Below are 25,071 nucleotides of genomic sequence, written 5' to 3'. Positions count from 1 at the left end.
CACTCAGAACTAACAGCTAATTATGCGGCTGCTGTAAATGACTAACGAACTGTGTGTGTTGTTATTACAGTGGGAACTAACACGGCCAATGTTTGGAAGCAAATACACTGAAGAGCATCTGTCTGGGCTGCATGACAATATACAACTGCACTCATTACAGGACGGTCGATGCCGTGTCCACACACACACACACACACACACACACACACACACACACACACACACACACATTATATTGGCTCTGAGATGCCTTTCATTGTCACCAGTGGAAACGTTGTTGTCGTATTTCAAGGGGGAGACATTTACATAGAAATAAACAGATGCAATTAGACCACGAAGCGTCACATCAGAGGCTCGGCTGTGTTTGTGACTGAGTGCGTTTACTGTATAAAAGCTGGGTCTGAATCAGTGCGAAAAGTAAATAAAAAGAAAATCACGAGATAGAACACGGACTCATATCTGCCGCCGCCGCAAATGAGACCAATCCTAACAAAGTCACACTCAGGACTCGGCTGTAATAGCTCGCTATCAAACTCCATACGCCTCAGTCGCCCCATGAAGTGTCTGTTTAGACCTGAAATAGCATCACATTGAATTTAATTAAAGGACGGGAAAAAAAATACACAATAATTACACTTAGCTTTACACTTAAACTCACATTCTCAGAGCTGATGGGTTCGAGTCATGGCTGCAGAAATAGAGCACGTATACGCTATATCAGGGGAGTCAAACTCAAGTTAGTTCAGGGGCCACATTCAGCCTAATATGATCTACAGTGGGCCGGACTGGTAAAATAATATAAATAATAGAATAAGAACTTATAAATAATGTCAACTCCAAAGTTTTCCCTACTTTTTTGAGTGGAAACAGTAAAATTCCATCATAAAAATGTTTACACCTACGAACTGTACTTCACATACATGAACAAATATGAACAACCTGAAAATTCTTAAGAAAAAAAGTGCAACGTTAACAATGTTACGCCTTAGTTCATCATTTATACACGTGCATCACAACTTAAAGATTTAGTAACAGGCAGAATATTGTTAAAAGTCCACATATGTCTCTTAAGACATTTCAGATTGTTCATATTTGTTCAGGTTTTTCATATATTTTGTAAAAGGATAGTCTATAAATGTAACTTTTTTTTCCTAATTTTATTTTTTTTTACACTAAAACAAAGAGGAAAATTTGCAGTTTTCATTATTTGTGGGTTATTATGATAGTATTTTACTAGTCTTATCCACTTTAGATTGAATTGACCTAAAATGATTTCAACATCATTGACTGTTAATATCTTCAATGTAATTTTTGTATTTCACAAATTCATCCGAGGGGCCAGATTGGACCCTTTGGCGGGCCATTTTTGGCCCCCGAGCCACATGTTTGACACCTGTGCGCTATATGGACAAAAGTATTGGGACATGTTGAATTCAGCTGTTTCTGTTCTAACAATAATGACCAATATCATAATATAGTTTTATGTTTGAGTCTTTCCATCAAACTGGCTTTATTTTAGTATTTGGCACATTGCCAGCTTTTTTAGACCCAACAAATGGTTCCAGGCACAACAAACCCCGCCCCTCGCATGTATTGTAGCTTATTTTGGCATCGATCCAGCTGATGACATCATGTCTATGTGTGTGCTGATGTCATCACATCAATTGCTTCGATATATGTGCCAAGTTTGAAGTAAATTGAAACACAATTGATGTTTTTATAGACATGTGAAATTGCGCCCATTATAAGTAAATGGGAGAAAAAAAAAGATTTAAAAATTCCTTAAAAATTTGAACTTGGACCAAATTCTCCCAAAATGTAATCACATCTATTCTTGTTCACTAACAATCTATAAACCCAATCTGGTATGAATTTAATCAATAGTTTTGCTGCTAGAGTGTAAACAAACAAAGAAACAAACCTAACCAAAAACAATACCCCTTGCCTCCCCTTCAGGGGGTGGGGTAACAATTTATTTATTTATTTATTTGCACAAAATAAAAACAGCAATGGAAAAAACAACAACATTCAAACAAGTAACAAAATTGTGCAGGAGAGGTTAGAAGCCAAAAACAGAAGGCTTATATGAATACCTCCCCTGAAATGAACAATACACAAAGAAAGAATTAAAAAATACAATATAACTGAAATAATAAACTAAAGTAAAAACAATAAAAATGTAATCCACATTACAAATCATCAAATACAAATCAAGTGATACACAGCCTTACATTTTTTCATGAATTAAAGTCCTTTTCAGATGCTTTTTAAACAATGATAAAGTCGATGTTGACTGAAGTTCAGGTCTTAGATTATTCCACAGATTTGGTCCACCATATTTCAGAGAATACTGACAGACTGACAGTATGGAAGAGAAAATTTGCTTGAAAATCGTGTCGGAAAGTCGGGAATAACAGAAGACAACATAAAGAAATTGTGAAAAATTTTAGGAAGAATATGAGCTAAGTGAACATATTTGTACATGAAGACACAGGTCTGGTAAACGTTCACATCAAAAACTGAGAGAAGATTCAATTTTTTGAAAAGAGGAGCAGATGAGTGGAATCTGTTAGAAAAACTGATCAATTTAATTCAAACTAACCCATTGCATTGATATTTACCTCATTATAAAACTATATCATGTCATTTGTATCCCAGACCCGTTAGATGAGAAACACCTGAATTCAGCGTGTCCACATACTTTTGTCCATATAGAGTAGGTCTGCTTCTGTTTGGTGTTTCATCACTTCTATCTATTTATCCTCTTGTGCAGAATGAAACAGTACTGAACCCCTCACCTTAGTTCTGAAAACCTTAAAAACTTAAAGAAAACCTGAATATTAATTCAACTATTTCAAGTTAAAACTTCTCATGTTGGTTTTGATAAAAGTGTGTTTGAACCTGATGGTCGTCTGTGATACAAGTATTGAACAGGTGTGGAAAAAACTAACAGGATCAATTAAAGACGCCCACGGCCTCCTGTGGAGACGCTAAATGAGCCAAAGTAATGACAGACACCTGCCAAGGGTGGTGGGGGTCTGGAAAACCCATCTGACGATGGAGAGGACGGTGTGGATTCTATGGACAGGATGGAAACAGTGGAAAACAACCAGAGCTCTGATGTACAGGGTGGGGAAGCAAAATTTACAATGAACATTCAGTTGTTTTTTCTCAGCAGGCACTACGTCAGTTGTTTTGAAACCAAACATATATTGATGTCATAATCATACCTAACACTATTATCCATACCTTTTCACAAACTTTTGCCCATATGAGTAATCAGGAAAGCAAACGTCAAAGAGTGTGTGATTTGCTGAATGCACTCGTCACACCAAAGGAGATTTCAAAAATAGTTGGAGTGTCCATAAAGACTGTTTATAATGGAAAGAAGAGAATGACTATGAGCAAAACTATTACCAGAAAGTCTGGAAGTGGAGGAAGCAACAAAAAATGTACCAAAGCTTTTATTACAGCTCTCAAATCCAAAATCCTAAAGGATCCAACCAAATCCATGAGAAAAGTGGCAATTGAACTTGAGGTAGACAACAAGACCGTTAGAAATGCAGTAAAATATGATTTGAAGATTTAAATTTTCATGACTTTCAATAAACTAATTGGTCATACACTGTCTTTCAATCCCTGCCTCAAAATATTGTAAATTTTGCTTCCCCACCCTGTAAACCCAGAACACAGTGTTTCTCAACCATTTTTGAACAAACGCACCTTTTAACAAGTAGTCCAGCGCGGGGGGGGGCGGGCTTCTATAAAGGGAATGCACATACGTCACTTCCCCCCTAGGCCACGCCCCTCTAAGTCAGACTGAGTGGCAAAAACAAACCGGCTCAACATGGCGGAGCATAGCAGTAACTACAGCCAGACCAGGAAAAATGTGGAATATAACATGAAATTAAAGACAGTTGGACTGGACATGGATCCATACAAGCTACCAAACAAGTGGTCTACGAACATTGATCTGTGACAGAAATCACGTATCCTAACATTTATATGAACCTGATTTCAACGCCGGGAAAATCCACAATGCAAAGGCTGAAAGCGTACAAAAGACAAAGAGTTGCTGACATCCTCGTCATCGTTAATTAGAGGATTCCAGCTGGTGAGTGCTTTAATTCAACATATTATTGTTTTTGAGGTTTTCTGTCAGTGCAGACATATTTTCTTGGTGGTGATTTCCAAGGTAAAGGCCCAGCAGTAGTGCTCACAGTTCACTACTGATTTACTGTACTTTCGGGCTATAAGCCGCACCTGACTATAATCCATGGCTGACTTTAACCTGTTTAACCCTGACCATATTTTCAGGGGAAAAAGCCTAAAAAGACATACCCAAAGTAAATGAAGAATTACTTATAATACTTCTAATAATAAGGTTCAGATGGATGTTCTTGGTGTCTGTGGACATTTACAGACCTCACAGAATCTAGTCCAGTGGTTCTTAACCTTGTTGGCGGTACTGAACCCCACCAGTTTCATATGCGTATTCACCGAACCCTTCTTTATTAAAAATATAATATGATTTTTTTCAAATTCAAGACACAGGCATATGTTTTACTGGTGCACAAAATGAACCGTGCATTAACATCACTGTGCTCAAAGAACAAAACCAATACAGTGCATGAACTTACAACAAATTCCATACCTTTTCACGAAGACATGACCTTTTTAATACAACCACACTGAAATGGTTTTAATTTTTAACCTTATGTATCCCAATAATGAACTTATTGTATTTATGCTATTTATCATTTTTAACATTTTAACACACACCCATCACCTAATTTCCATCAGGCTAAAATAATAATGAATATTTACTGCAAATCAGTGAGACTTCTGCTGTTGTGTATATGTATGTGTAGGCTGTCAGGTCAACCCGGTTTTCATTTCATCTCACTCCGAACTTTCCGAACCACGCAATTTTGACATAAAAAAAGATAATTACATGTAATGTATTAAAAAAAAAAGTTCTCGTTATACTCCTTCAGTATTTTTGTGATCGTTGTTTTATTACAGCACCAGCTCGGCTTTAGCGTAATACGATTTCTCCATCTGCGACGGTGCGTCAGTCGTCACATGATTGTAACTGACCAGTGCGGTGACCGAAAATGTAAACAAATGCTACACATGGCTGCCTCCGTGGTTAACAGGAAGTAGCAAAAATCATAACAACGATGTGGAAAATACTCAAATAATTCATCGTCAGACGAGTGGAAGAGATTATAAACACTTCTGGATTGTGTTGTAGTGCTATAAGCAACAACAATACACCGCGTATACTGGATGTCAATCAGAGAACCAGTCTCAGAAGCCGTTTGTTTACATACACGGACCTAGCCCGACACACACACCCGACTAATGAGTCGAGTGTGTGTCTTGACCTCCGCCGAACCCATGAGACTGACTCACCGAACCCCTAGGGTTCAATCGAACCCAGGTTAAGAACCATTGATCTAGTCCCATTGTCTAAAATATTGTATCTATTACTCTGCCTGAGTAAACTGTAACAAACGAAAAGAGAAATTGGAATTTTTTATCCTCGCCTATTTTTTTTTCGGCTGGATTGACGATGATATGCATAAATTAATTGTTCGTGTCGGAGATTTTTAATAGGGTATATTTCACCCCACAAAGATTAAAAATCATGTTTGAACATTAAAGTTTGCACTAAAATACCCTTTTGATGTACTTTTATTAACATTAGGGTCTAAACTTGGAGCAAAAGTTGAAAAAAACATCCATTGTCCTGATTTATTATATTTTTTATAGTAGATAAATATTAATATAATTTTTTTGGCCCGCGGGCGGGCTGATAGGGCTAAAAAGGGTTAAGTCGCACCTGAATATAAGCCGCAGGTGTCCACATGAGATATTTACTCAGAAAGATGGTAAACAGGAAGATTATTTAAATATTTATTTCCATACCATAACTGCTTTTTTCCAAACAGTGTGTGTACGGCAGTAAAACGGCAGAAACACGGCTGGTTCAAAAACCCAGAAAAGTCATTGATCTCTATCTTCATCTTCCTTCTGCTCATTAAACCACTGCAGTCGTCTTCTTCAGTGTTGGAGTTGAACAAAGGCTCCGGCACACTCCTTCTACGTCTCTCCTCCGTTGTTGCTCAATGGCACTTCCGTGCTGCAGCTCTATTTCCTTCTTAGACAGACACATTGATTGCTTTTAACTTAAAAGCTGCAAAATATGCATTTCTTCATGTGTTTTCCATGATGAGGGTTTGTGCATGACACGCAAAATGATTGTTGAAAGTAAAGACTAAAACTTCTCCTCTCCGCATCACCTCTTCCACCTGTCTGTCTCACTTTTGCGCTTCCTACTAGAGTGCCCCCCCAGTGGTCCTTAGCCCGTATAAATCTATACTCGAGCTGCATCGCTGTATAAGCCACGGGGTTCAAAACGAGAAAAAAGTAGCGGCTTATAGTCCAGAAAGTACGGTACTGTAGTTGAACCCTTAGTATTGACCCAAGTGAGTGGATGATCTACTGGTACTGTGGAGATTTAAGGAGAGTTCACATCAAATACTGGATCCAACACAGATACAACAGCTTTGTGCTAGAGTAGCCCCTAATTTGGAAAACTAGGTTAGCCTCAGTTTAAGCTAGTTTACAAATTATGTAGAACACAAGGTTCAGAATCACACAACTGAAGACAAAAACGTGTCAGTTATGAAATATAGAACTAAATGACAGATGCTAACATTAAGAGCTTTACTAAGAAGGAACGTTAGCCAAAACCATATGTAATTTCAGGTATGATTTTACGCAAGAACACAGCATAAATTAACGTTACCTGACATAAAATGGCAACCACAAATCCAGGTTTCGTTGCCTGGATTCCAGTTATTTCTACAAATTGCAGCGATCCACCTGCTTCTTCTTTCTTTGCCTTTAGGTCGCCGCTAAAACGATAGCTCCGAGTGCTTTTTAAACCTATTTGTGCGATCAATGGCACAACAGCTCTGCCCCATTTTTTAGATTGTTTTAAAGTTTTCGCAGTATTCAAACCAAAGCCGCTACTCATCTCCCTCTTTCCGCCACTCGGTGGACGGAATCGCGGTGACTTCCGCTAGTGGTGATGTCACGTGCAGACCCTCTATACTACTGCGACATACCTGACTGTGGAGGAGTGGGGGTGGGCTGCTTGATATTGATACTTATACAAACGCCCCCATTTCTGTCCCAGCAACCCCCTCTCAGCTTTCTCACCCCCCCCTCACCAAGCACTAGCAGATAATTTAACTTGAAATAAGACATTTCAACCCAATAATGAGTTTAATTTTCTTATTTTTTCTTTATTTTTTGCAGTGTACATGAATAGCAGGTGAATTTTCCAGACATTAAATCCAACAGCCATTATCAGCTGAAACAGACTGCAACGTTCAAACTTGAGTTCTCCACCTACATTTACACCTTCCATGTTCACTTTTCAAGGCTCTGAACTTCATACTAATGCTTTTTTTCTTCAAGTGGTTGCTTCTTAGAATTGTTGTTTGTCCCTGCAGTATATTCATCATAAAAAATGCGAAGTAAAACCATGTATTGTGTGTGATTTGTGTGTAATGCCGTTAACCCGCAATGCAGATCAACCCTTTTCATTTCTGCGCTGACTCATTGAACGTCTAAAAGTTTCAAAGTGCATCGATCCTTTTCTCCTGGAGTCTATTAGAGTTAGAAAACAGCCAAGAGACCAGAAGGACAATGCTTTCATTTCTGTACAAAGTGCCAGGGAAAAGTGCTTAAAGTTTGCAAAGACTGTTTTATAAAGAGGAGATAAATGTCTTCACTTAATACATAATGGATGCAAAAAGCCAGCAGCTGTTACCTTGGTGTGTCCTTGGATGACGGTGAGAGGCACGCTGGTGGAGGGCCACTTGTTCCTCGGAGGTAAAGGCTTGTCGCAGTTCCACAAAACCACTATCTGTATTTAAAAGCACACAGAGCACAGGGGTTGAGGAGCAGCCCGTCGCTTTGACGGCGTAAATAAAAAAACCACACAGATCAGTCCAACGCGTCTCAGGTTGTGTTTTCGCAGCGCTCGGCCTTTCCTCCTCTTCACGCTGAGCTGCTAATTGCTCTGCTGTATCCATGTGAAAACGTCTCTTCCTAACTTTATAATCTGACTCTTTGTGTTTGGGTTTTCACATTGTAAAAAGTGTGCAGACCCTGTTCAGAACCTGCATTAGCGTCTGTCCTACAGAATCTGAAAACATGCAGTTGTGCATGTTCTAAGAGGAAAATTTTGTGATGTAGCATCAGATCCTGTTGTGATCAAATAAAAATGTGTTCAGTATTTGTGCATATTTCGGGTGTAGGAAGGACGTAATAATTTATAAAAAAGAAACAAACAAAAAACTGCCTTTTTAACAGTATCATGATATATCGTGACATACAGGGTGGGGAAGCAAAATTTACAATGAACATTTAGTTGTTTTTTCTCAGCAGGCACTACGTCAATTGTTTTGAAACCAAACATATATTGATGTCATAATCATACCTAACACTATTATCCATACCTTTTCAGAAACTTTTGCCCATATGAGTAATCAGGAAAGCAAACGTCAAAGAGTGTGTGATTTGCTGAATGCACTCGTCACACCAAAGGAGATTTCAAAAATAGTTGGAGTGTCCATAAAGACTAAAGACTAAAACTATTACGAGAAAGTCTGGAAGATACTATTAAAGAAGAATGGGAGAAGTTGTCACCCGAATATTTGAGGAACACTTGCGCAAGTTTCAGGAAGCGTGTGAAGGCAGTTATTGAGAAAGGAGGACACATAGAACAAAAACATTTTCTATTACGTACATTTTCTTGTGGCAAATAAATTCTCATGACTTTCAATAAACTAATTGGTCATACACTGTCTTTCGATCCCTGCCTCAAAATTAAATTTTGCTTCCCCACCCTGTATTGATTTGTATCGTATCACCAGATTCTTGCCAATACACACCCCTATTCAACATCTGTCCAGTTGTGTTTTTGATTTTAGGAAGGCAAAAAATACATCACCACCCAAACATTCTGGATATCTTTTATCGGACTTGCACCGCTTTTTTTTAGGTATTTTGCTCCGGATCTGAATGCTTGCCAGGCGCTCCTCTCTTAGTTACCGTTGCTAATGTATGATTGATCAGTGGTGGTTCTAGGGCGGGACTTAGCGAAGGGTCAATTGAATATGAAAAGAACAAATGATACACGGATTCTATTCACAACAGACTTTCATATTTTGTAAAATGAAAGCCATGTGTGACAGCAGAACAAATCTGCATATTAGTGTGGACGGGGTATAATAAACTACTGACAAGCCTTGGCATTGTTTTCACTTTGTTTCGCATTAGACTATTAATATTTCATGATGTGTGTTTCTGGAGTGCACACACAAACACACACACCGTCCCCCCACCTGTGCACAGAACTTGGACTTGGCGACGGCGATGATGAGCTTCACCACGGGGGAGATCTGGGACTGCAGAGGAGTAACCGTATGGATGACTGCCGTGAACTGCTGCGACGGACTCTTACCTGCACACAAACACACACAAACACACACATTCACCAACAGCTGTCACGGCTGAACCGCATTTAGGGTTTTAACACACATTTGTGCAGATGTAGCTCCCCATAAACCTCCATCACGGTTAAATGGACGGCGAGTGCTCTGCGCTGTACCCGTCATCTGTCTTTCTGACAGCGTATACAGCCACGGTTCACATGACCGAGCATGAGTAAACATGTCTAATCCGGGAGCCCGGTGTCACGTTTAGCCAATTGTGAATGATGATTTGCTCATTTAATTGTATTTTCCACAACCTCTCAATAAATCAGCCTTTGTTAGTGACTTTTTTTTTGCATGTAGAGTGAATAAATGAAGCAAACGGGAGCGAAAGAGAAGCCACGAAGCAGAACCAAACTTTAAATTACAACCACTGATAAACGATCTGAGGAGCTGATTCCCACGCTCTATATGTGGGAATATTAAAGAGCGCTGTCTCTAAGACTTTGATGATACTACTCTTTAGAACCAAAACCTATTTACATCGTATCTATGAATCACTGAGCAGATGCACCACTTTCCATTGAGCATGTTTGGGCTCTGTAATCAGATTAAAGCGACTTGATGGGATGAAAATGCATACGTTTGCACCTATAAACACTGGAACTTCATGATCAGAATGAAAATAAAGTGTTTAGTGTGCAGTTATTGTATGTTAATAAAAAAAAATGCAAATAATTATAAAAAGAGCAGTGAAGGCTTTTGTGAAAACTGATGGTGGCTTTAATTTACGAACATGATGAATGGAAAATCAGGATATTTGGATATTTACCTCGCCCCCCAAAGGGGAGGCAAGGGGTATTGTTTTTGGTTTTTTTTTCTTTGATTGTTAACACTTCAGCAGCAAAATTATTGGCTGAATTCATACCAAATTGGGTTTATAGATTGCCAGTGACCCAGAATAAATCTGATTATATTTTGGGAAAGGTAGGTCAAAGTTCAAATTTTTATGAATTTTTAAAATCTTTTCTTTCTCCCATTTACTTATTAAAGGGTGAAATTTCAAATGTCTATAAAAATTTTGTTTCAATTTACTTCAAACTTGGCAAATATATAGAAGCAATTGATATGCTGACATCAGCACATGCATAGACATGATGACATCAGCTGGATCGATGCTAAAATAACATACAATACATTCAAGGAGTGGCGTTTGTTGTGCCTGGAACCACTTGTTATTTACAGGTTATTGTGCTATTATTTTACTGGTCTGGCCTCCATTAGGTCAAATTGGGCTGAATGTGGCCCCTGAACTAAAATGAATTTGACCCCCTGCTTTAGTACCTTCTGTCTGGGGAGTTCCTTTAATCGCCTTTTTTAGAAAATTACTTGAAGGAGTGATATTTTGCTTTTTTAAATGGAATTATGCATTTTCTTATTTTTTTGCAGAACGACAACATAGAACAGACAGAATACTGAGAAACAAGAACAACACGAGCAGTCATAAGTAAAGGGAATCATAAACAAACAGTATTTCAAGAAAGACTAGCTGGTTCACAAAAAACAAAAAACAAAAAAAAAAAAACAGGACCAAGGGTCCTGTAGTCCAACGGCATATTTAAAGACATTAATTGACATTCGTTTGACCTTTCAAGGTCACTCAAGGTCAAAGGTCATGGCACCAAATGAAAGCCCATATGTGACTTCCTATCTATTGTCAATAGTCATTATATCAATATCTTCAACTGTTTTCAAGTTATAGCACTTTGAAAGGTGTCCTAATATAAACCAATAGGGTTTGTTTTTAAATTTAAAAAAAAAAAAAAAAAATCATAAAAAACTCAAAAATCAATATGTCCCAGTTCTGTGAACAAACTTGGTAGACCTTACCCAAAAGATGTTCCACAACAAATATCAAGTCATTCTGACAGACGTGTTCGGAAAAGAAGATTTTTGAAAAACTGTTTACGAATGGACGACATCTGATACCAATAGTCCATCAGGCCATCGGACAAAAAAGAAAACAATAAAACCTTGTGGGCCCTTTATACAATTCAGTATCTTGTCAATTTGTCGGAGTGGGGGTGGGGGGGTTGTATGTGGGGGGTGTGGTCCATCACTAATGTAACTAACATTTGCATGAAGCAAAAGTGAAATTTTAAATGTTTTCAATGTGCGAGTCCTTGTTTCTATTCCTCTATTATACATCAGATCTTACACAAAAGTTTAACTTGTAAACCCCCCCGCACTGTTATCATGTTCTTTTGTTGGAAGCTCCAAGAATAAACCCGAAGAATAAGTCCGGATTCGTCTTGGTCTGATTTTTATAAATTAATTTGACTGGATCTGATCACAAACAAAGCATTATTTAGCACAAAGGATCCACACCAAGGAAGAAAATGGATCCAGACATTCCAACACACATTACTTTTATAATCCTTGTAAACTGATCTTCAAATTATGGGCTGACCCCTTTGTGGGCTAAGTGGGACGGGTCATAAAAATGGGCTGGTGTTACCTGACTCTTAAGTTAAACAGATGTTTAACCCTATACTGACTGTGTTTACATCTAATCTCCTGTGGTTTACAATCCTATGGGACGTGTATTTAAAAGTGTGCCCACGGTAAAACCTAAGTCCTGTGTTCATAATTCTGTCAGTTTCGTACGTTGACCAAGATGTGACCCATACTGTCCTAACAACTTTACCACTAACCAGTGAAACAAAGAAACATAGTCAAACAAAGGAATCCTAACTACTACTAACTAATATGTGATTAAACTTAAGATTTCGACTATCTAAATTAAAATAATATTTCAGCACTATGGACCCCCCAGAAATGCCGGGCCCCATGAATTAGTCACGATCACCCCCCCCCCCCCCTTATGGTGCCCCAGACCTAGAACCTGATTTGAAATATAAACATCAAAGATAACATTTTAAACCAATGCAATGATATTTTTCCCAAAATAAAACTATATTCTGACATTTTCATTATTGTTTTGTATCCCACACTCCTGTTAGAAAAGAAACACCTGAACTGTCTACATGTCTACGTGTCTACATACTTGATTTAATGAAAAAAAAAAAAAGAATCCTGACAACATTCTTTTGTCTGAGCTAACCTTATTTTTTGTTAAATGTCCAGATGAGCGTGCAGAGGACCAGACTTTTCCGCTCTGATATCAAACTAAATGAGGACAGACCAGATGCACTGTGATATTCCGACGCGGCGTTCGAGTGCTGGGCGTGTTTGTGGGAATAAGGGAATACTCATCCTCATGGATAAGTGGAGCCGGAGTGCTCTTTAGTGTTGCTCGATCCATCTCTCTGACATCGGGGCCCCTGATCGGCCATCTCAGGTGGGCTTAGCGGTATTTATGGAAGCCCCAGGTCTACCCTAGCGGGGGTCACGGAAATAAACTCAGCCCTTCAGTCTCTGCTGTGCTTTCCTGGAAAAACACAATTCCATCTAGACTTCTACCACATGACGTAAGCGTCTTCTGGATTTAATCACAGATACAAGTGTGTGTTTAAGGAAATGTGGTGTTTTTTTAGTAGTAGTTTGATAATTCTTACAAAAAAACTTCCAAAATAATTTTACCAAAGACTTAATTTTAGTTTTTCAGCTGTAGAAACATGTTTAAATCATGTTACAATGCAAAGGAAAAACACTAAAGACAGGATTTAAACTTAATTATCCTAAATTATCCTTAAAATGTATGATTAATCCTTAAATCTGACACTCAAAGGTCTTAAAAATTTAACAGACACAACAAATTATATCCTCCTGAGACTCAGTAAAGTAAAAGCTTTTTTTTTTTTTAACATTAAATAATTGTCATGATTGAAAACAGGATAATGAAAAAAAAAATTTGGATCCTTTTTTTCACAAATTTATGGATCTGACTGTTTATACAGATTATGGTAATGATACTGTTTTTGTAAAAGGTCTGATTTTTTTTTTGCATTAAATAACTGTCTTGATGAGAAACAGCAGAGTGAAACAATTTTTTAGATACTTTTTTTTTTTTAACCCACTGTCCACATATTTATGGACCTGACTATTAATACAGATTATGGTAATGATACTATTTGTGTCATTTTAGAAAACCATCATATGATGTACGATGCTTCTTCTATATTTCATCATAAATATCGCCATGTGATATTTTTCAGTACTAGTTTGATCATTCTTACAAAAAATGCCAAAAAGAAATTTACCAAAAACTTAATTTTAGCTTTTCATCTGTAGAAACATGATCAAATCATATTATTAAGTGTTCTGAATCTTAAATCTGACACTCTAAGGTCTAAAAAAATTGACAAACACAATAAATGATATCCTCCTGAGACCCAGGAAAGTAAAAGTTTTGGCTTTTTTAACCCTCCGGTATCCCGTCCAGCTAGGCCCTTACTAAGCACCAAGTGTGCCACAATGGCACATTTGTGGAATAATGTCAAAAAAAATTTTCATACAGTTTGTTTTTAATTCTTTTACACTTTTTTTTCTATTTTATCAACTTCAGCCGTAAATAAAAATACCAAATACTCAATAACTGTCACATTTTTTAACCCTTTAAATGCTGTGTTTGTAATGTAAACAAACCATTTTTTGGATGCAAAAAACACAAAAAAAATATTTTTTTCAATATACTACATAAAAATTGGATTACATATTACTTGATTTTTTCATCCTGGCATATGTCAATAATTAACTCCAACACTGGTTAATTTGTATTATTATTTTTGGCGCTAGGTCAAATGTTCAAAAATACTAGCATCTGTCACCAAGTGTGCGTAAAATGCACACCTATAAATCAAACTATTAAATATTATATATTGATTTATTTTTGTGCTCAAATTTGATTTTATTTTTGGCAAATCCAGGTCAGCCCTAATCATACAGATCAAATGTTAGAAATAGTGCATTTTAGGCACACTTGGGAGACAGATGCTAGTCTTGCAATTTTCTTTTGTTTACAATGTGCACATTTTAGTTGATGGACAGAATTTTAAAGATCATGTAAAAATGAACAACTTTTGAATTCTAACCTTATTTAAATTGTGAAAAATAATATAAAGTTTTTAAACACAAAGTGCAAAGTGTGCCTAAAAGGTGCACCCGGATACCAGAGGGTTAACATTAAATAACTGTCTTGATTGGAAACAGGATAATGAAACTATTTTTTTTTTTTTTTACGTACTTCTTTTTTTTTTAATCCATTGTCCACATATTTATGCCCCTGACTGTTTATACAGATAATGCTAATGTTACTATTTGTGTCATTTGAGAAAACCATAATTCAGTTAAGTATAAAAAAGGGGAAGGCATATAAACACATATGAAGTCAGATGAAACCAACAGGATAATTTGCATAAAACCTAATTTTAGCTTCTCATCAGGAACATCTTCAAGTCATGTTCAATCAGTCCAGACATTTCAGATGTTTTTTTCCTCCTTTCTTTACTCTCCTCCATATCAGCATGTCCTCAGTGATCCAGTGCAGCTTTAAGCCCAGTTGAAAGCGGATTGTGGAGTTACTGGTGGTGGGAGCTGCCAACATCCAGAATGTGTGAGTGTGTCGGAGCCAAGCACAGATGCCTGATGCTCGACTGGAAAGTGAACACACACAAAAACCTCCTGTACATGAGAATCAAACCAGGGCTGATTGGCCCCTCATGAGGACATGCCTCCATAATTTGCTGCATCTTTACTGGAAATATGTGTAAACAAAATCAATGCGTGAACTCGTCTAAATGTTGTAAACAAGATCATTTTATGTGTTTTTAACCCTTTAAGGACGGTTGTGTCTCCGGTGCTACATTTCATTCAAACTACTGTAACTCCTTCACCTTTTGCACTATTGAGAAAATTCAAACAACACCTGAAAGCTGAGAATCTGAGCTTAAGGTTGTTATATATTATATTACAGTAGAGGCCTGTATTGTCTGTGTGGGAGGGGTGGAAGTGGGAAGAACAGAAATTAGTAGACCTGAGCAGGACAGACAGCAGCAGGTGCAGTTAATGAGAGACACCTATTACTTTGGGCAGCATTTTTGTGAGGTTTTGGCGGTGAAATAATCTGTATTATAAAAGCCAAGTGACCTCTGTGTGCATGTGTACGTGTATATGTATCAGCTTTATAAGTGAAAAACTGGACAGAACTAGCTTTTACCTTTTGGAGTACTTACACATTTTGGGTCAAGGATCACAGAGGCGAAAACTGCATATTGATACGTCCAATACTTTTGGAGTTAGTTTTTAAAATTACAATAGGTTTACAGGCGGCCTGCGGACAAGTCCAGTCACAGCAGCAAAAAGGGGGGGGGGGGGGGTGCTGGATCAACAGAAACACCAGGATGTGACGGGAGAAGTGGGTCCGGCTATGATCACACACTAACATCGATCTGGGATAGGCAAAAACTGCATATTGATACGACCAGTACTTTGGAATTAATAGTTGTTTTTAAAATTACAATGAGTTTACAGGTGGCCCGTGGATGAGTTCATTCACATGAGGGGGGGCTGTATCCACATTAATGGAAACACCAATGTCATCATACAAACACTGCATAACCTAGAACCCACTTCTACAAACCCTCTGCTCCCCATTTTATCAACTCTACTACTCTACAGGTCAACGCAATAGTTGTATATAATAGTGATAGTGCAGTTTTGGAGTGTTCTAAGTGTGTTCTGCCATGTTTTTTGTGGAGATTAGCCATTTTTTCATCTTCTTTCACTGTTTTTATCTGTATTTTCTGATTTGTATTGTTCATTGACATTTGTATTTTAGCCATAAATGTTATATAAATGTATGCATATTCATATATATGTATACACTACCAGTCAAAAGTTTGGACTGACCTCATTGAAATGACATTAGATGGACCACAGGTGAACAACAAGTGCTCAGCATCACTGGGAACTCCTTAAAAGACTGTTGGAAAACATTTCAGGTGACTACCTCACAAAGCTCATCCAAAGAATGCCAAGAATGTGTAAAGCAGTAATCAAAGCAAAATGTGGCTATTTTGAAGAATCTAAAATATAAAACATGCTTTGAGTTATGTCACACTTTTTTAACTCCATAATTCCATATGTGTTCATTCATAGTTTTGATGCCTTCAGTGAGAATGTACAATGTAAACAGTCATGAAAACAAAGAAAAACCAGGTGAGTCCAAACTTTTGACTGGTAGTGTATTTTATATATATATGTAAATATCCAAGGAAGAAAAGAGATGCACTGTGTAAAAGAATCAGATGATGAATGTTTTTGTCAGTGAAATGAGGGGCACCGTCTACAACTAGACAGAAAGTGAACACAGACTGTCACACAGGATCAAAATGACTAGAAAGAACTAATAAAAATAAGAAGCTGGAACATGGACACAGACGGATCTAGACCAGTGTTTCTCAATGGTGCTGCTGCTGGAATGAGTTAAAAAGCTGAGGGGGGGCGCTGAGACCAAAATGGGGGGCGTTAGTGCCCCCCACAATAAGGTACGTTGTGGTAGTAATACTATTTTTATCCTTCATGTTCCATATACCTATTTAGAAACAATTCTTTATACCTCTTCTTAAATACATTTATGTCTGTACTTTCCTTTATCTCCTGTTCTAGATTGTTCCCACAATTTGTAGATCCACTGTGATCTGTAAGTTGTACTGTACATGTGTAAATGACAAACTGAGACAGAATATTGTTAAAATTGCACTTAGTTTTCTTAAGAAAGTTCAGTTTGTTCATGTTATTCACATAGTTTTAAAGGATAGTTGGTAGATGTAAACATTTTCAGTGCATAATTGTACTTTTTTTGCTCCAAAACATAGAAGAAAGTTTGGAGTTGACATTATTTATATATTGTTATGTTATTATTTTACTGGTTTGGCCCATTTCACATCAAATTTGGCTGAATCTGGCCCCTGAACTAAAATGAGTCGGACACCCCTGCCTTATAGGGTTAAAGCTGAAGTATTGGAAACATACACTATCTGTAGGAGTATGATGTAGCCTCAGCTATATAAGGTCTCTCTCTCTCTGCTCCTGAGGCCACGGCATCGCAGCAGTAAGTCAAACTTTTCCAAACTACCAGGCAGAATTTGCAACTGCTTTGCCATCAAAAGTTATGGCTCGGTAGCAGAGTGAGACCGGCTCATACAGGGCGCTGACGACGACTTATTCCCCCGAGCAGCAGCAGCAGCAGCAGCAGCGAGGCCGGCAGGAGCTAAAATAGTGATTTACTGCAGCGGCATAAACCAAACTGCCCCATCTTCCCTTCTATCCCTCAATCCCCCTTCTTTTATCCCTCTAACCCTTGTGTCCACAGTCCTCAGAGAAAGCCAAACATCGATCTGAGTTACAGCCTCAGTCTACTGAGAGCGCTCTGCATGCATATCCATACACACCCACGTATATACATACTGCATATACACAACAGGAAACTTTCTCCTGACTTTCCCCCGCAGCTCCAGTTTCTGAACTTCTGCCATGGCGACAGCCTTAGACCATATATACACAACTCAATACACAACAGGATTATACACTTTGCTCTAGTGGAGGATGCATTCACAGGCTTTATGTAAGTAAATGCACTGATAACACAACAGCAAAGTACTTACTGGAGTAAAAATATGTCAGAAAAGTGTAGGTTTGACAAGTCAATGCAGTCAGATGATACCTGCCAGTGTTTTATTATTACATACACTATATGGACAAAAGCATGTGGACAATTCAGGTGTTTCTTTTCTAACAGGGGTCTGGGATACAAAACAATAATGACTAATGTCGGAATATAGTTTTCTATATTGATTGATATTGACTGATTATAGTTTTATATTGGGATAAATATCATTGCATTAGTAAGGTTGGTTTGATTGTTTTTACTCAATTTCTCTCAACATTGAGTTTGCTTTTTTATTCATGACTATGATTTTAAATGTTCTTCCTCTACATTTCTAAAATATTTTTTATGCTCTGACTGTAAATAATACTTTTCTACCACAACTAACCATCTACTTTCTTCACATCTCACTGAGGAAGAAAAATCTCCCATTAAACTGTAAGAAAATATTGGTGTTTATAAGCTATATAAATATAAATATTGGGACACATCATGTCTACAGCTGTAAGATGTCCTGTTCATGATGATTTGAGATAAAAAAAACAAAAAACAAAACATCAATATTTGCTTAAAGTTTAAAGGGAGATTTTTCTTCCTCAGTGAGATTTGAAAAAAGTAGATGGTTAGATGTGGTAGAAAATTATTATTTACAGTCAGAGCAGGAAAAATATTTCAGAAATTTAGAGGAAGAACATTTAAAATCATAGTCTACTACAGGGTCTTTAACCAAAGCTTCAGAGTGACCAAATGGGATGAGAGCCATTAGGAAACAACTTTTAGAGTCGGTGAAAATAACTTGGTGATAGTCCAAATATCTCATCACACTTAAAATAAGACATAATCACCTAAAGAGTAACTTTTCAGTGAGATATAAGAACTGATTTTTAGACAATAGATCTGGAAAATCTGATTTCAAGAAATCTTACCAAGATAATTTTCACTTGTTCCATTGGCAGATTTTTTTGCTTGAATTATGCATAAAAATCTTGAGTTAAGCAAAAAAAAAAAAAAGCTGCCAATTCTTATATCTCACTGAAAAGTTCCTCTTTAGGTGATAATGTCTTATTTTAAGTGTGATGAGATATTTGGACTAGAAATGAGAAAAATACACTTGGTAAGATTTAGATTTTTGCAGTGTGTTCATGCTGATCTGACATAAAAACATCAATATTTACATTTACAGCTGTGTCCAGTGGAGAAAACAACAACAGTTCTTCTAGCTTTTATCACCAAGTCATTTTCACCGACTTTAAAAGTTGTTTCTTAACGGCTCTCATCCCATTTGGTCACACTCTCAGAAGCTTTGGTTAAAGACCCTGTAGTAGACTATGATTTTAAATGTTCTTCCTCTAAATTTCTGAAATATTTTTCCTGCTCTGACTGTAAATAATAATTTTCTACCACATCTAACCATCTACTTTTTTCAAATCTCACTAAACAACGGGAGACGAGCTGAGTTGAACCGGTTCCACGTAGTAGAAATGGGGCGATAGAGAAATTAGTAAAGTGTCTTTAGTTTCACTTTCACTGTATGCCCCCCCCCCCAAAAAAAAAAAAACTGGGCGTCATCTGTTATCATTATTTGTACATACTGTATATGTTATATTTTCTGTGCAGAGATGGAAATATAAAAGACAGTTAATGCAAACACACCCGTTTGTACTCTTTTATTCCTTCACTCAATGAGAATCGATAAGAGAATCGGATCGATAAGCAAAATCTATAAAGGCATCAGAATCGTTAAATTTTTATCGATTCCCATCCCTAGTCATGAATAAAAAAACCAAAAAACTAAATCAATGTTGAGGGAAATTTAGTTAAAAAAAAAGAAATACCTGAATTCAATGTGTCCACATACTTTTGTCCATATGGTGTAGAACACAAACCAACAAATGATGCATCAGGAGTGTTTTCTGGTTAATTGTGTTTGGTTGCCTCCATGTGCATTCAGATGTCAACTCTTACCTAGTTTGGCGTAGTAAAAAGGGAACTGGGCGGGGTCTGTGGAGAACTGGGGGAGCGCGTACAGACCACCAGGTAAGGAATTCCACAACAGGTGGTTTCTGGAGACGTGAGAGTCCACACGGTCCTGGATGATCTGGATGAAAGGGATACAGAAGGAGAAGAAGAAGAAGAAGAAAAAGAAGAGGGAGATGAGGAAGAAGAAGAAGAAGAAGAAGAAGAAGAAGAAGAAGAGGAAGGAGAAGAGGAAAAAGAAGAGGAAGAAGGTTGTTCATATTATTCACATTTTTGTGAAAGGATAGTTTGTAAATGAAAATATTTTCAATAATTAATTTTACTTTTCTGCTCTAAAACAGAGAGATGCTTGGAGTTGACATTATTAACAGGTTATAATGTTATTATTTTACTGGTCAGAACGATATGAGATCAGATTGGGGTGAATAAAATAAATGAATAAATTTGTCACCATTCTATGCAGGACTGTACAGTGTTCAAATAAATTAAGTAAAGCAACAAAACAAAAAAAAAACAAAAAAATGCAGCGTAAAACCATTCACAAGCACATTTCACAGTAATAGCGATTTTTTTTGTCTCATAAAAGTAGTAAATAGTATGTCTAAAAGTGCTGTAGCTACATAAAATTTTTTAAAAAAAGAACATTAGTGAAATTAATAAAAAAAAAGTGATATAGAAGATAACAAATAAAACCAAAAATAACCTTAGATTATGAAAATATTTATATTTATAAACTCTAATTTAACAATAAAATGTGAATAACCTGAAATGTCGAAAGAAAATTAAGCGCAACGTTAACAATATTGTGCGATATTGTTAAAATTGCGCTTATTTTTCTTGAGAAATTTCAGTTTTTTTCAGGTTATTCACATCTTTTTTGTTTGGATAGTTTGTAAATGTAAATATTTTCATAATTTTTACACTGAAACACACAGAATAGTTGATAGCAGTCATTATTTGCAGGTTACTCTGTTCTTATTGTCCTGGTCCGGTCCAGTTCAGCTCATACTGGTCTGACTGTAGAACCTGGACTAAAATGACTTTGATGTCTCTGCTTTAGATCCATCGCTCAGGGTAAAATGTTCCTCCCGACACGAGGAGTCCATTAGATATGGAGTTAATGTAATCTGTCTGGCTCGTTTCCAGAGGTCGAGGTGGACGGTCGAGCGGCGTGAGTGTGGGCGTGGTCTTACGGGGGTCGTTAAGGAAGACCGCCGCCCTGACCTCCACCTGCCTCTGGGTGTCTCAGAGCGATAACGGCGACGGAATCAGCCGCCGAAAACATCAGCAGCTGCAACATGAACACACACACACGATTCTCCTACTGGTTTATACGTTATTTTACCTGCGTTTATTATTTCTACTCATGTGTGCGATGATTTTTATAGGTATTCTGTCTTATTTTTATTTTGTATGTTTTTATTTAATACCATCCAGACTGGATTGTGTGCAATAATTATTTTATTTTGGTCAATTTTAAGCTCTTCTTTTTTTTTGTTTATCTTCACTACTATGGAACCTGTACATTTCATACATGATATATTATATCATATGGTTGTGGTTTTTATGAGTTCCTGGAGATCTTATCTTGAGTTTACCCCATGAAGATAAATGAAGTATAAAGTAATTCTATTCTATTTTTTCCTATTCTATTCTAATTTTTCTATTCTATTAAATTTTTTTCTATTCTGTTCTAATTTTTTTCTGTTCTATTCTATTGTATTCTGTTCTGTTCTATTCTAGTTTTTATTCTAGTTTTTATTCTATTCTATTCTATTCTATTCTATTCTATTTTTTTCTATTCTGTTCTGATTTTTTTTCTATTGTATTCTATTGCATTGTATTCTGTTCTATTCTAGTTTTTTTTTATTCTTTTCTATTCAATTTTTTACTATTCTGTTCAAATTTTTTTCTATTCTATTCTATTGTATTCTGTTCTGTTCTATTCTAGTTTTTATTCTAGTTTTTATTCTATTCTATTCTATTTTTTTCTATTCTGTTCTAATTTTTTTCTATTGTATTCTATTGCATTGTATTCTGTTCTATTCTAGTTTTTTTTTATTCTTTTCTATTCAATTTTTTACTATTCTGTTCAAATTTTTTTCTTTTCTATTCTATTGTATTCTGTTCTGTTCTATTCTAGTTTTTATTCTAGTTTTTATTCTATTCTATTCTATTCTATTCTATTTTTTTCTATTCTGTTCTAATTTTTTTCTATTCTATTCTATTGTATTCTGTTCTGTTCTATTCTAGTTTTTATTCTAGTTTTTATTCTATTCTATTCTATTCTATTCTATTTTTTTCTATTCTGTTCTAATTTTTTTTCTATTGTATTCTATTGCATTGTATTCTGTTCTATTCTAGTTTTTTTTTATTCTTTTCTATTCAATTTTTTACCATTCTGTTCTAATTTTTTTCTATTCTATTCTATTCTATTCTGTTCTAATTTTTTTCTATTCTATTCTATTGTATTCTATTCTGTTCTATTCTATTTGGCCCCGATATCGACATTTTAGCTGGATTGGGGATCTGTCAAAGCAACTGATCCGTAAGACCATCCCGTCCCCTTTAACCTGTTTAACCCTGACCATATTTTCAGGGGAAAAATGCCTAAAAAGAAAAACCCAAAGTAAATGAAGAATTACTTCTAATACTTATAATAATGAGGTTTATATGGATGTTCTTGGTGTCTATGGACATTTACAGACCTCACAGAATCTATTCCCATTGTCTAAAATATTGTATCTATTACTCTGCCTGAGTAAACTGTAACAAACTAAAAGAGAAATTAGAATTTTTTTATCCTCGCCTGTGTTTTTTTCGGCTGGATTGACGATATGCATAAATTAATTGTTTGTGTCGGAGATTTTTAATAGCATATATTTCACCCCACAAAGATTAAAAATCATGTTTGAACATTAAAGTTTGCACTAAAATACACTTTTGATGTACTTTTATTAACATTAGAGTCTAAACTTTGAGCAAAAGTTGAAAAAAACATCCATTGTCCTGATTTATTATATTTTATAGTAGATGAATATTAAAAGAATTTTTTCGGCCCGTGGGTGGGCTGATAGGGCTAAAGGGGTTTTTAAATATTTGCGACACGGGCTACGTGATGCATACTGAGAGGTCGTAGTGAAGTTGGAGTTTGGGCGTTTAATGACCAGGCAGATCGGTGCATCCCTATGATTTTTATTCATATAGTTGTTAGAAAAATAAAATATTAGACTATTAGACTATATTCTTTAAACACCAGGTGTCCAGAGCACAAGTCATGGATGGATTATCATGACATATTTTGCAAGAATGCCCGGTCATATCCACTCAGGATATGTCTACCATTTCTTCACTATCTGCTTGTTTTGTTCCAGTTTGGGACCTTATGCCCTGTTTCCACTACGTGGTATCGGCTCGACTCGACTCAACCCGGCTCGGCCTTTTTTGCGTTTCCATTACGAAAAAGGACCTGGAATCTGGTACCCGGTAGGGCTGTGCAATTAATCGAAATTCAATTACGATTTCGATTATTACACGCAACGATTACAAAAATTATGTAATCGAGAAAAAACGATTATTAATTTTGAGTTGTTTAATTCACGCGCACGCAAGCTCCCATGAGCTGCTCTGCCCCGCCCCCCTCTAAGCTACAGCTGCTAGCTAGCCGGCAGGTCCACCCCAAGAGGAAAGTTGTACCTAGCGGTCTGGAAAAACGGCAGGAGAATCACAGCAGAAGTGCTTGGTAAACAAAAAAGGCAAGTCAACTTCAATTGTATGGAATCACTTTGGGTTTGATGAAGAAGACGAAGAGCAAAAACACATCACGTGAAAAAAGTGTTTCGTAGTTGTGTCCGCACCGACCGGTAACACAGCAAACCTTTTTAACCATCTAAAGTTTAACCACCGCGACCTTTATCATAATCTTATGAAAAACTAAAACACATAAAAAAAACTCTGTCTACAACTTCGTCCGCAATGCAATCTTCAGTCTCCGAATCTCTTTACGCTGCAACTCCCGTATTAACCTAACTGAAACCTCACGGCACGCCACTGAATTTACTATGTTTCATACTACACTGAACATACTTTAATTTATAATTTGCACTTTACGTGAGTTTTTTTTTTTATTGCTCCAGTTCTATGGCAATACTATAGCAGTTTAATTCCAGTGCACTATTTGTTTACAAAAGGAAACATACTTGAATTTACAGTACACTTATTTGCATTCAAAGATTTTTTTGTTTCGTACAAAAGTGAACATACTTTGTTTTAATGGTTAAAAGCTTTATTTATATTTAAAGAGTATATCTTACATTGTTTTGCAAGAAAAAAATAAACAACTTTAAGGTTAACAAATAATCGTTTTTAATAATCGTGATTTCAATTATTGCTAAAATAATCGTGATTATTTTTTTTCTATAATCGAGCAGCCCTAGTACCCGGTACTACTTTTTTGGTATCATCTCCACCGAGGTTCCAAAACTGGGGACCAGATACTAAAATGTGACGTGTACACACTGCAGACCACTGATTGGTCAGACAGTTTTCTCTGTGACCCGCCGTTTTACAAAAAACAGATGCAGAAGTGGACAGTAAATATAGCGGTACATTAATTCACATGATAACAGCCCAAAACTACACCGTGGTCGGTTGAGGAGATTCAGTCTTTGGTGGCTGACGTAAAAATTCAGACAAGACAACACGCAACGAGCGAGTTTATCAGCAACTCTTTGAGCAGACAACACGGAAGTAACGCGGCGCATCCATGTACTGTAAAGTGGGTAGTATCTTGTAATGGAAACGGTCTTCAGGAATGCCGAGCCGAGCCGAGCCGAGTCGAGCTGGTTCCATGTAGTGGAAACGCGGCAAAAGTGTACTTGTTGTCCATCCAGTTTGGGACCAGAGCGGGTTGCTGCCCTTAAGGAGATCAGGCCATGGGGCAGGTGG

General features: G+C 36.7%; 1 protein-coding gene across 1 annotated transcript in view; it reads right to left on the bottom strand.

Annotated features, from left to right (window-relative positions):
- Nucleotides 1-25,071, bottom strand: part of LOC115414978 (exostosin-1a) — a 533,740-nt gene that overhangs the window by 33,310 nt on the left and 475,359 nt on the right. The window contains exons 7-9 of the mRNA XM_030128366.1: nucleotides 20,113-20,245; nucleotides 9,429-9,547; nucleotides 7,850-7,945 (exon numbers count right to left, since the gene is read on the bottom strand). Of these exons, the coding sequence (XP_029984226.1) occupies nucleotides 7,850-7,945; nucleotides 9,429-9,547; nucleotides 20,113-20,245 (348 nt within the window). The remainder of the gene's footprint in view (nucleotides 1-7,849; nucleotides 7,946-9,428; nucleotides 9,548-20,112; nucleotides 20,246-25,071) is intronic.

Source organism: Sphaeramia orbicularis, chromosome 24 (assembly GCF_902148855.1).
Source record: "Sphaeramia orbicularis chromosome 24, fSphaOr1.1, whole genome shotgun sequence".
In the NCBI taxonomy this organism is placed as follows: domain Eukaryota; kingdom Metazoa; phylum Chordata; class Actinopteri; order Kurtiformes; family Apogonidae; genus Sphaeramia; species Sphaeramia orbicularis.
The sequence above is the reverse complement of the archived record's forward strand: the minus strand, read 5'-3'. Positions and strand labels throughout refer to the sequence as shown.